Source organism: Onychostruthus taczanowskii, unplaced genomic scaffold, assembly GCF_017590055.1.
Source record: "Onychostruthus taczanowskii isolate IOZ18803 unplaced genomic scaffold, ASM1759005v1 scaffold6, whole genome shotgun sequence".
Lineage (NCBI taxonomy): Eukaryota > Metazoa > Chordata > Aves > Passeriformes > Passeridae > Onychostruthus > Onychostruthus taczanowskii.
Genome location: NW_024503679.1, coordinates 16,566,810 through 16,579,613, shown reverse-complemented (window position 1 = coordinate 16,579,613; position 12,804 = coordinate 16,566,810). Strand labels below are relative to the sequence as shown.

Sequence of the window (12,804 nt, the reverse complement as noted above, 5' to 3'; positions counted from 1 at the left end):
TAAATAAACTGCAGGGTCTCTAAAGTGCTGAGCCTGAGTTAGGTACCACATGTTAGAGAGTCAGTGACTAATGAGATCATCATCCAAGATTAAATCAGGGCCCAAATCAGCCACATGTTCCGTATCTGATTCAGAGCAGGAACTTCAGGGAGAATCAGCAAAATCGTTCTTGAAGGATGAAAATCTGTTCTCCTGTCGTTAAGAAAGAGGGAAAAAAAACCTAAACACAAAATGAGGTTGATTTCTTCCTGTGAGTAATAATTTATTCATTTTGGGAAAAATCAGCTGATGTTTCCCTTCCCAACATTCCATTTCTACCTGATGAAGACTGATCCATAAACTGGAGGATGAGACTGATTGCAAGTCCTGCCAGCCTCAGATTAACCCCAGGGGTTTTCCTTTTGGGTGGATACACAAATGCATATTTACATATGCAAAATACATTCTCTGGGCAGTCTTAGAGTGGTAAACACTGAGACTGGCATTTTCTTCATTATAATTGTGAGAGCTGTGACTGAAAGTCTGGCTTTGGAGATAAAAGGAATCCAGGACTGGGAACCTTAAGGCTGCAAAGCTGCAAGCTCAGGAGTCAGCAAGTGCCAGGGTACCCTGTGCTCACATAATTAAAGAAAATATCATAATTCATAGGCTCAAGTACTGAATTACTGCTGTCCTTCCAACCTTTAATCTGACATTTTATTTCTGTGACACCAGCTCCATAAGTCAAATGTCTTATTTACATGGGATGCTCCCTGTTTGCTTTGGGGAACCAAATGAAAGCAAATGAAGAATAAGAAAAGTCTCTTCAATAGTATCATCAGGCTGATGTTCAGGTGGTTCATCAGCAGGGACAGAGCAAAGCCCTGACACGTGGGTGATGGACTGAGAGCACAGGGCTGGCATCCTCCCCGTGGGCCACTTACTGAACAGAGATTAAACAGCCCATGGCTGCTCCCAGGAAATATTGTAAGAGGAGCCCTGCTAAGGCCTTGAAGTCTTTAATTTCAGATTGCTTTTCATACAGTTGGAATCTTGGAGGAAGGCAGGTGATGAGTTATCCAGGGGTGGCACTGAGTATCTGCAAATTGCATTTTTTATCGTTTGATTGAGTACAGGTGAATTTTCACTGGGGACACATGAGCACATCCCTGGGTGTGGGACAGTGGACGGTGTCCCAGCTGGTAAAATGATGGAATTAGAATGTCGGTCTCTAAACATTTGGATGAACATTTTTGAAGGGTACTTCTGAAAATCTGGGTTGTTTTGAGTGTTATTAATATGTGTTAGACATTGCAAGGGTGATCAGTCTTATGAGACAGAGGTTTTTTGGGTTAGAATCAAGCAGATCAGCAGGTGGTTTGTCAGTGACCTGGCTCATGCCTTTGGCAGTGTGTTGGTGTCACTTGAGGGGCTCAGCTCTGCTCAGAGCCAACACAAAGTGCTGGGAAGTGTCATTGTAGGGGAATTCCCTCTTCATGGACCTTGTTCCAAACCTATTGCTTGGCTTCTGTTTGCAAAGGCATTGAACTGTCCCAAAAGGAGTCATGTTTGTGCAGGGAGCAGGCACAGTGCAACACAGAGCTGTAATTCTCCTGCTGAATAAAGTGCAGGGAATAAAAACCTAACTGATTATTTTAAATTTTCCTTCATTATATTCAGGTATATGTTTTACCTTTTGCTGTTTCTTTGCCTGCTTTGCATTAGCTGGGTCAACCATCTGATTCCAAAACTGAATTAGACAAAAAAACCCCAGCCAGAGCTAAATCCACATTTCACCTCAATTTGTATGCATAGAATCATTTTACAACACTACAGTTACATTAAGAGGAGAATCTAGTCCTAATTTCAAAGTAAATTCTAAAATAATCTCTCTTAAACCATGTCCTCCTAGATTTAATAAGTTAATTTTATTTCCTGTTTGCATTTTTTAAGGGCTAGTATCTCATTTAAACATAACAAACTGAATTTGGAAATATTCCATAATATTGATTATTGAATAGGAGCACGTTCTGTGCTTTAGCAAATTTGTAGAAAGTTGCTTTAAAGTGTGGATTAATTGAAGTTCCCCCTCAGCCCAATATGGTCCTGAGTCCTTGGGCCAAGGAAATCAGACACTGGATTTTTTCAGCTGTGCTTTGTGCAGGATGTTTGTGAACATCCCACTGACTTTGCAGACCTGCAATACAGAACTGGCCCTGGCTATAAAAGAGCCACAGGGAGGCTGATGCTGATGAGAGCAGAATAAACTCAGACCTTGAGACCACAGGTTGTGGTGCTGCTGTGATAGAAGATTCTTTCATATGAATGGTGTGTGTGCAGTGATGGAAAAGCTGTGGAATAGCACTTTTGACTCTCTCTCATTGGGATAAATCACTCCATAAATGTCACCCCTTCCTTGGGAGTCCTTTTATTCATCTGTTACCTTTTCAAACTCCTGTGTTTGCTTCATTGTGTCTGACTTGTGCTGCTGCACTGGGTGCTGGGTGTCCCTATTGACCCAGACCACAGCAATTCCCTCATCTCCCACAGGGATAACCAGCCCTTGGGGGGCACAGCAGCGCTTCCCCTGTGTCCTCGAGGTGCATTTACCAGGACACAGCTGCCAACAGGGTGCCATGCACGACCACAGCAGGAACATTTCCTCACTGCAGGAGTAGTTAAGCACTGGAACAGGCTCCCCAGGGAAGTAATGGAGTCACCATCCCTGGAAGGGTTCAAAAACAAGCAGATGTGGCACTTCATGATATGGTTTAGTAGGCATGGGGGTATTCGGTTGAAAGTTGGACTTGGTGATCTTGGAGGTATTTTCCAACCTTAAGGATTCTAGGGTTTGATGATTCTATTTGCAGAGCCTGCAGGAATTAGCCTTCACTTCAGGAAGGAATTGAGGTTTCAGTGTGGGAGTGACAATAGAAGGAAAACCCTTGGTGCTGCTCTGAGCAGTCTCCTTTGAGGAGAGAATCCCTCCCTGTCACAGCACCCTGTGCACACCAGTGTGATTGTGCTTGTGCACCCAGCCTCATCCCTTACAGAGCCACATTCATTTTTACTGGTGACAGCTCATCTCCAGCCACATTTCCAAAGGTGAAAAAGTGAGGAAGTTAGCATGTTTGCCAGGGAATGTGGGCACGTACCTGAAATATGGCAGTTTCCTTCAATGTAGCTTCTCCCAGGAGAACAGGGGCTTCAGCCTCATCCCTCATGGCATTGACATCCCCACATGCAGCTAAGGGGAGCATTTGTACCTCCCTGACATCACCTCTCTCAGGTTGCTTTCCTTATTGATGGTCTGGTTAAAGTCTCTGTATCATTTTGACATTTTTAATGGCATCTGCATTTACAGCAGAGCGCTCGTGTGAGCTTTAATCAGCTCTCTGTTCACACGTTGTTGCTGTTATTATTTATCTCTATTACAGTAACTCACTAAGGCAATCAACAAGAGCAGGATCAGACTGTGCTAGGCTGGGGCTGGGGTTTAAAATGGTCTCTCCAATGGGAGACCTTGCTGATGGTCCCAAAGTGCAGCAGGATCCTGTGGTCTGAGCCTGCTCTACTCTCTGTCTCTGTCCCAGAACCTGGAGTCACTGTCATACACCAGCCAGGATTTGCCCCACTGGTGTATAGAGGAAAAAATACCTTTTGGTTGCTGAAGTCTTTTGTTTCTTCTGTTTTGTAATTCTCTACCAGGAGCTACTGGATCCCAGTCCTGTAGCCAGTTACACACTCAATTAGTCTCACACCTGAATGAGCCTGCTGTGCTAGTGGAGTTAATTGTATGAATAAGTACTTGGATTTTAGCTTATCATCCCTGTATCTACCTTGGTAAAGGTACAGAAGTGCCCACAGTGCAGATCTCAGAGTTATCATTATATCATTATATAAATATCACATCATGTTCCAATGAAATGACTCCACAGTCATTGGAGTCATTGGAGTCACTGCAATATGGGACTTAGAGGAAAGAGGAAAGAAAACCAACAAAAAAACCCACCAAGACAAGGAAGCAAACATGACCAAATATATGGGATTTAAGAGAAAGAGGAAAAAAACCCAAAAAAAAAAAAAAAAAAACAAGACAAGGAAGCAAACATGACCAAACACTGCTTGTAAATAAGTGTTCAAACAGGATGGACTTACAGAAAAGGAGCTGTGTTTGGGGCAGGCACTGTACAGTTGAAGCAAGATGCTTGAACTAATGATGGGAAATGGTTTTCCCTTCCTACAAATAATTTTCTTTTTCCTTCACTTCCCTTCAAAGTGAAAAACACAAACCCAGCAGACAAATCGGATGCTTGGAGCACCCACCTGAGACATGAAAGAGCAAGGATAGAATCGTATCTTGTAATGAGTGTTATTTATTCATATTAGGGAAATTAATTGCAACTGGAGCTGCATCAGCTCAGAAGAAGCCAGAGTCTGCAGCTGGGGCTCTGATGTGAGGTGTGGGAAGGCAGGAATCAATCCCCAGAGCACGCAGGGTGCAGTTTGATCCCTGAACTCCACTTTCCTGTGCTGAGGGACATCAGCTGTGCTTGCGTGGTTCAGGTTTGTGTTCTTTATGGAGGTGCAGAACTGCATCCCTTGATGTTCAAGTTGTGCAGAAAACAAATCAGTGTTTCTGGAATGGAAATTGCTGGGGAACTCCAGCAGCTCCAGCAGCTTTGCTCCCTGCCCCAGAAGGCTCACACAGCCTTAGCAAGTGTCTCTGTGAAATAAAGATAGATCATCTCTTCCCACAGATTCTCAGTAATAATTTAAGTCCTATAAAGAGTAAGATTTTGTTTGCTTGGCTCCCAGTGGTGTTAGAGAGGAGCTATCATCCCTGTTTACAGCCGGGGGGAAGTGAGGCAAAGCAATAAACGGGCTGGGGTGAGGCACGAGTGGGATCGTGCACAGGGGGACATGGTGTGCTCTGCTCCCTGCAGGACATTAAACATCTGCATCCTCTAACACCCTGCAGATCTTTTGGAGACCTTGGAATTGTCTTCTGGGGGTTTATTTTGGCTTTTAACAACACAAATTTGTAAACTGATAATCAGCAGGGCAAATTAACTAAGAGCTGTCTTCTTTTTCTGCTGGATAGCCTCACACTGACCAGTGAGTATCCTCCTTCTCAAAATGAAGGATAATAAATAAAAATATTGCCAAAATTAATGGATAGAGGCAGTTTTCCAGTGTGAGTTTATAGCCAAGTACTGTAGAAGGAGAGGGCTATGAAATTTCTAGGACAAAAGCACCAGGCTTAAGTGAGCTTTACATTTACCTTGCTAATCCTGGAAACAGATCCAGGGCTGAGAGGCAGCCTGTGTCACCTGGGATTAGTTTCCATGTTTGCAAATAAAGGAGTTTGTGAAGACAGCCCTGTTGCTGGGATTCCACTCTCCTCTCCTGCCTGGCAGTGGGATTTACACCACTCGCAGGAGGGTTGGTGGTGAAATTGAAACCAGCTCTGAGCACAGCCAGCTGTGCCTGGAAAGCCATCAGTAACTGTGTCCTTCCCAGTAGCCTGTTCTGAATAGGATGAGGATTTTCTTCACCCTTGCCACAGCTGTGGTGAAAGGCTGCTAAGTGGAGGGTAGGGCTGCTGAAGAAATCCTTGTTTTCCTGCAGACGTTTTGCTGAGGAAACCTTGACCTCAGGTGTTTGCTTGAGCTCCGTTCAGTGCATGCAGCTCAAAGAGGTGTTGTGCAGGTGCTGTTTCAAGAGCAAATCAGGAGAAACTGTTCCTGTAGGGCTGACTTCCCCCTCCCATCTTCCACATGCTCTTCAAAAGAGAAGGGATCAGGCAGGATTGTCACATGAGGGGTCTCCTGTGCCTTAATGCATTCCATAGGGAACCTCCTCTCCATGTCAGTGGCCAGAGGCTTTGGGGTCCTTCTGTGTTGCTGTTATTAGCACAGGAGTTACCTGATATATTCACTCCATACCTTCATCCCTGAGCCTGGGCAGCCTCAGGACGTCCTGTCTCCAGTGCTATTTTATTTCCTTACATCTATTTAGTCAAGACAACAAAAGTAAGTAAATAAATAAATCAGAAAACAACACCAAGGAGAAAGCTTTCTTTAGATTATCTTGTATGTTATCTTACGGGAACATAACAAAGAAACAATATTTGATGACATGATAAATCGACAGGATTTGCTTGGCAACACCACCTGCCATTAAGTGCACTGCAGGCAGGATGTGACCCTCTGCATCTAGTTCCACTATAAATTCATCCCTTCCAGCAATCTAAAAGCACTAAGAAACAGGATATTAAAAGATTTCAGGCCTGATCCAATAAGGTGTTAAGTCCTCAACTTTCGGTGTAAAAGTGGTCCCATTGTGTCCTTGCACCCTAAAGCTGGGTTGGGGGGGAAGATCCTGAATCTGGGTCTGGGAGAAGATGCTGAAGCTGGGTTTGGGTGGGGGAGAAGATGCTGAAGCTGGGTCTGGGGGGGATGCTGAAGCTGGATCTGGGGGGGAGGCTGAAGCTGGGTCTGGGGGGGGATGCTGAAGCTGGGGCGGGGGCGGGCAGGTGTTAAAGCCGGGTCGGGGGGCAGTTTGGGATCGGGGGCTCCTTTGGAAGGCTCTGGCCGAGGTGCACACGGGGCTGTGGGGTGAGGCAGCCCCGTGTGCCCGCGTGGGTAACTCCGTGTCCATTCGCAGGCTGTGACAGCGAGCACTGGGGGCCCCACTGCAGCAACCGCTGCCAGTGCCAGAACGAAGCGCTCTGCAACCCCATCACGGGCGCCTGCGTGTGCGCCGACGGCTTCCGCGGCTGGCGCTGCGAGGAGCTCTGCGAGCCGGGCACCTACGGCAAGGGCTGCCACTTCCAGTGCCAGTGCCACCACGGGGCCACCTGCGACCACCAGACCGGCGAGTGCCACTGCGCGCCCGGGTACACCGGCGTGTTGTAAGTGCAGCAGGAGCGCGCTGGGACTGCCTTCAACTGGTTTGGGTCGGCCGCGTTTAACAGGAGGAATAATTGGCTGAGTTTACACCCTGTTATACGCCGGCCTTTGTAGAAATCAGGGAATGGGATTTCAGAGAGATTGAATAAAGGGAATTTCTGTTCTTGCTGCTGGTTATACCTGTGTCCCTGAAGGGAGCCTTCAAGAGAGCTGGAGAGGGACTTAGGACAAGGTTGTGTAGCGGTAGAACAAAGGGTGATGGCTTTAAATAGGGATAAATGGGATATTGGAAAGGAATTCTTCCCTGTGAGGGTGGGGAGGCCCTGACACAGGGTGCCCAGAGAAGCTGTGGCTGCCCCTGGATTCCTGGAAGTGTCCAAAGCCAGGTTGGATGGGATTCAGAGCACCCTGGGATAGAGGAAAGTGTCCCTGCCCATGGCAGGGAGCTGGATGTGGCTTCAATGTCTCTTCCAACCCAAACCATTCTGGAGTTCTATGATGCCATGCTATTAAAATAAAACATAGTGCTAAAATAAGCTTAAAAATAATTTATATGTTCTAACTTGTGCAACAACTCTACCTGTTCCTAATTTCAGAATGTGAATACAATCCAAATTACGGTGGAGTTTTGATAAGCACTTGGACTCTCTCCTCATTAGCAGTCCAGTGCAGCATCAAATGGGACTTTTCCATCCCCAATTTATTTGACTTTCAATCTAACTGAGAAAGCGTTGCTGTTAACTATATCAGCTTAGTATCTAGGGGGTAAATTTTAAGCACAGAGAGCAGGGATTTAGCGGTGTGACTCCTATTAACTTTAACGAGAATCATGTAGCTAAATCCCCATCCACCACACGGAAAGTTTACCAGTAGGATTCACAAAATCTGCATATTAATTTTAGGACAGCAAGCAATAGTTTCTTGTTTAAAATTGCCCACAGTGTAACATCAGTTCTCATTAGAGATCTTTCAGTAGCTTCAGAAGTAATTATGTTTTTCAGAATTATTTAAGGGGAAAAGAGAATTTAGTCACTGAATTTGGTTGGAGATCTATTGTAGGTGAGTTAATACTTTTTGCAGTCTATTATTATTTGTTGATCTGCATGAAGGGGAAGGTAAAAAATAAGGACAGAGTTAACCCTCATAAATAAGTAATAGGCCTTGTGAATATTTTATTTAGTACCTGATTTCCTCCTAGACTTGTGACCTCAGTTGTGGAAGCACTCACTGCTAAGGACTCTGCTTACTCTTGGGAGTGCTCTCCTTGACATCAGCGTGTCAGTTCTCAGCAGGGCCAGCCCCTGATGTAGGAACATCCTCATCAGAGGACAGTCAGCTGGGGGACAACATCCTGTAGTTTCAGAACCTCGATGCTGAAAGCTCTGATGTGCAGATGTAGGAGACACTGGGTTTTGCAGGGATTACTCCCACATTGCCCCCCACGAGTACTGAGGGAGCCTCAATGAGCTTAAATAGCCTTTAAATGATGTTGAGTCCTTGCCAGTCCATTATACACTGCAAATGTTAACATTCAGTAGTGACTGGAGGAATTTCAAGTGTTTTAATCCCATCCTTTTATTCTGTTTGCAGCTTCTTTTATTGCCATGTCATATAATTCATGTTGAAGGCTTCATCCTGCAACTCATCTTTTCCTGGGCTATTTTAATGGTTATGGGTTGTCCTGTTGAGATGGGTGGGATTTGGTACATGCAGAAAGGTTACACACATGCATCAGCCTTACAGGGCTGGATCCATGGCACATCAACACCCCAGCAGAAATAAAAGGAATCTCAGCTAATTGGCAGTGCCAGCTGAGCCTTACTGAGGTTTCATCATTTGCATGATGACTCCCATGATGACCTGTGTTGTGTGTTTTCCTCATTTGCTGTTCCCTGTAAGTCCGTTGAGCTGATGTCTCTGTTTCCTGTTGTTCTCTCTCCCCAAAGCTGCGAGGAGCTGTGTCCCCCCGGCAGCCACGGAGCGCAGTGCGAGCTGCGCTGCCCCTGCCAGAACGGGGGAGTTTGTCACCACATCACTGGGGAGTGCTCCTGTCCTGCTGGATGGATGGTGGGTACTGCTGCTCCTCACTCAGGGCCTGGATGTTCATTGTTCACTGTCTCAGCTGATGTGTGCCAGCCAGGCTCTAACAGTTCCCAAAGTGGAACCACATTTGCTGGGTGTGCACAGACAGATCTGCACAGACAGACCACCACTTTGGGACCTGCCACCTTCCCTGGAAGTGTTCCAGAAACATATGGGTGTGGCACCTGGGGACAGGAGTTAGTGGTGGGCTTGGCAGTGCAGGGGGGAATGGTTGGACCTGATCATCTTGGGGTCTTTTCCAGCCTCGGTGGTTCTGTGATTCTCTGACTGGTACATGCCATCACAGAATTTAAAAACAACAGACAAGAGAGTTATCTGTGAGTTCCAGTTCCTTGGAATATTCCCTGCAGCCTTAGACAGTGCCCTGACACAGGACAGAAAGCTCAAAGCCCAGCTCAGCACTGTCAGAGGCACAAAGTGTCCTGTTCCCCCTCAGGGAGAGTGGGAAGCCAGGGGGAATCCGAGGCTCAGGCAGGCAGCAGAGATGAGCCCAGGGCACAGTTCAGTGTCGTGTCCTTGCCCAGGCACCACTGCCATTGATTGCCAGAGATTTGCTTGTGTCAGGACTTGCACTGCAGAGAGACAGCTGCCCTAACCTTTAATCCTTTGTGTCAGGAAAGCAATGCCAAGCATTTTCAAAGTCCTCAACTTTATCAATAATGTAATAATGAACTCTCTTGGGGCATGCCAAGTCTCACAGGCCTTCATCCCATTTAGCTGTACTAAACTTCCTGGCACTTTTCCTGTATCTGACAATTAGTCTCTTGGCAAAGTTGCTGGATTTTAAAGCATGCAAGTACTCTGGACTTTTTATTTTTACATGGAAAGCCCTGTAGATCATCACACAACTGTGACTTCTAAAGGGGACCCTCTACCTGTTCAAACATACAAAAGCTGAGAGAGGTTTGTGTTCCTTTCCATTTATACATCAACTGCTTTGGGTTCAGAAGTACCACCTCTGAGATGCTGCTGTACATCAGCAACAATATTCTGTAGGAGAACATTGCTGTCCTTAATTTTTGGTGGAAAATATCTATAACTAGAGAGCTGGTATCTCTCTAACACCACCCATCATAGCAAGGGTGCTGATGAGGTTATTCCATTTCAAATGACAAAGGCAAAACTTGTCAGAAGTATGAATATGGCCCCTTGCCCTCACCTGGCAATCAGTGGTGGCAAAGAAAAGATTCTTTCCTTGAGTGCTGGAGCATTAGGAAAGCAATTCACATATTTCTGAGGGCCTATCAGTCCATTCTGGCACTAACTCCTAAGAAGTAATCAATAAAGTGATTCACATAAAAATATTACTTTTTTCAACTCTTCTCCTGCATGCCAAGATTTCTCAGGTGTTTTGCTGTATTCTTCCTTACTTGTATTTTATCAGGAGTTTTCCTTTTCAAAATTAAAACATCACAAAACAAATAAGAATATCAGAATAGAAGAGGAATTTTTAGATGTCTTTTAGGATGCAGCACAGACCTTAAGAAGAACCAGAGCACTGCACAGCAGCTGTGGTTGTATTCTGGCTCAGTCCTGCCCAATTCCTTACAGCCTGGAGTTCTTTTATGCATTTTTAGGAGCCCAGAGAGACTTTTCTGAAAACTGTGTTGTTGGCTGCTCTGTCCCTGGAGGAACCCTAGAGTTAACAATTGATGTTTCAAACAAGCATAACGGAAAACTGAAGAGAAAGATCAAGTATTCTGCAGAAAGAAACTGAAATTATAAGTAAAAGCACTCAGCTTGTAAATGTTGAGATTTTAAGTATAAAGAGTCTCTCCAGAGTTTTAATGAAAAGCTGGTAATTCAGTGTACAGAGAGGGATAACAAGTGTCTTTTCATGCTATATTTTTAACTCTTGGTGGTTGGAATGGTTTGGGAAGTGAGACATGAGGGGGCTGTAAAGGAGCAGGCGAGATGGGATTGCTAGACAGCATTCATTTTATTTCACACCACGGATTTCTGTGACACCAGGAATTTTACTTGCTGATTTTGAGGCTTGAGACTGCACATATATATATTGAATATACCATCATTTTGGAAGGAGAGAATTCTCCCTAGATTTATACAAGTGCAAATCCACTTGGACTTTATTGCTGCTGGATGAGCTGCAACTTTTATCCTTTCCTAGGTTGGCTTATTAACAGGAGCTCAGCTCCCTTGGGGTTTGGTGGGATGGAGAAGGGAAGGCAGTGACTTTAAAAGGAGGAAGTTCTGGGGTTCTGAGGTTCTTCCTTGGATCTGCCATCTTCAAAGCCTGGTTCTTTTATGGCTTGTAATTTCTTTCCTCCCACCAGTGCTGAATCTCTCAGCATCAGGAGTTCTTTGGATGGTGTCCTGTGGGACTTTACTGCCCCATGGGTTCTTCACCAGGAGGATGTTGGCCAACAGCATCTATTGTTGAACAGTCAACAGAACGTGGCTTCCAGCATCCCACAGTGTTGGGCTTTTTCCACTTCTGTGCCTTGGTGGCTGTGGAGTTTAGTGCGTGGCTGCTTTAGGGCCTCATTAACAATTTACAGGTTTAATTCTATACATCTTTCTCATTTGCAATATTAAATTCTCCAAGCGCTCTCAGGAAGTGGGGAGAGAAGTTAATTTAGCATTTACAATGCTTCTCAGAAGCCCTTTTGAAGGACTAGATCTCTGTGCTCAGGAAAGCAGCAATATTTCATGATGTGACAGAATGTTTGTCACTGGCAATGCCCCCTGTTTGGCCCCAGACCCCCTTCCCAAGGCACGGTGGTGCTGTGGTAATACAGCACATTCTGCTCATCACTTCTCTCCTATTGATTCTGGCCATTGTGAAGCATCATTTGTATTTTTGTCTATTTTTCTTTCTGTTGTAGATTTTAAACGTGGGGGTGTCTGAGAAAATGGAGGAGAAAAAAAATATTTTCTGTCCTACAAAACACAGCAAACAATGTCAAAAGCAGAAGCTGATGAGATCAGGGCTCAAAAAAGGTGCTGATGGGGTGAACATTGCTGATTAGATGTATAAGCAGCAGGAAATGTTGGTCTGACATTTGATCCTCTAGAGAGGGATGTTTTGAATTCCCTTAGTACATATTAATGCAAAAAGTACAGCTAAAGATTCTCTTGGCTCTGGGGGGATGCATCCCAGAGTATTGCTTTCTCATCATTTGTTGATAGAAATCCTGTTCCTTTTGAGACATGAAGGGAGAAAGTATTTATTATCAAGATAAATGGACACTTAGGTTTTCAGATATATAGTGTTGTGCATTACTCAAGTCCAGAGACACCAGTTTTTAACTCTGTAATCTGAAAGTTCTTGAACTGAGGCCAACCTGTCTGTTTTACAGCCAAGGAGCCACATAGCCCTGGTTGGGAAAGGCTCAAAGTATCTGTTTTATGGTGACATTGAAGAGCAGCCTCTTCACTTTGTGGCTGTTGATACAGCTAAACTTCCCAAGCCCTGAGGACTGAAAGCAGCCATTATATTCCTGGTTTATATTTTGAATAAGTTGTGTCTCATACATGCTTTGTTCAAAACCCAGAGGCCCCAGGGCTTGGTTAGGGAAACAGGGAAATTAAACCCAAATAATCCTGTGGCCAGACACTGTTTCTGTCTCACACTGGGCACTGTGGTGGCACTGGCAGCAGCACCACTTGCTGCAGATGCCAAACATTTTCCATTCTAGGACCACAACTTCAGAGCCCAGCACTGCCAGACTTGTTTTGGCTGAAGTTCCTCAGTTGGATGCCAGCCTCAGGCTTTATATTTGCTCGCAGGGAGAAAAACATTCATACAACTTCTAAGAAAGTCTGGGGAAATCCTTGTAAGGCCTTG

At 45.1% G+C, this 12,804-nt stretch overlaps 1 protein-coding gene across 1 annotated transcript in view; it reads left to right on the top strand.

Moving 5' to 3' along the window:
* Positions 1-12,804, top strand: part of MEGF11 (multiple EGF like domains 11) — a 189,742-nt gene that overhangs the window by 91,724 nt on the left and 85,214 nt on the right. The window contains exons 5-6 of the mRNA XM_041418556.1: positions 6,649-6,895; positions 8,840-8,960. Of these exons, the coding sequence (XP_041274490.1) occupies positions 6,649-6,895; positions 8,840-8,960 (368 nt within the window). The remainder of the gene's footprint in view (positions 1-6,648; positions 6,896-8,839; positions 8,961-12,804) is intronic.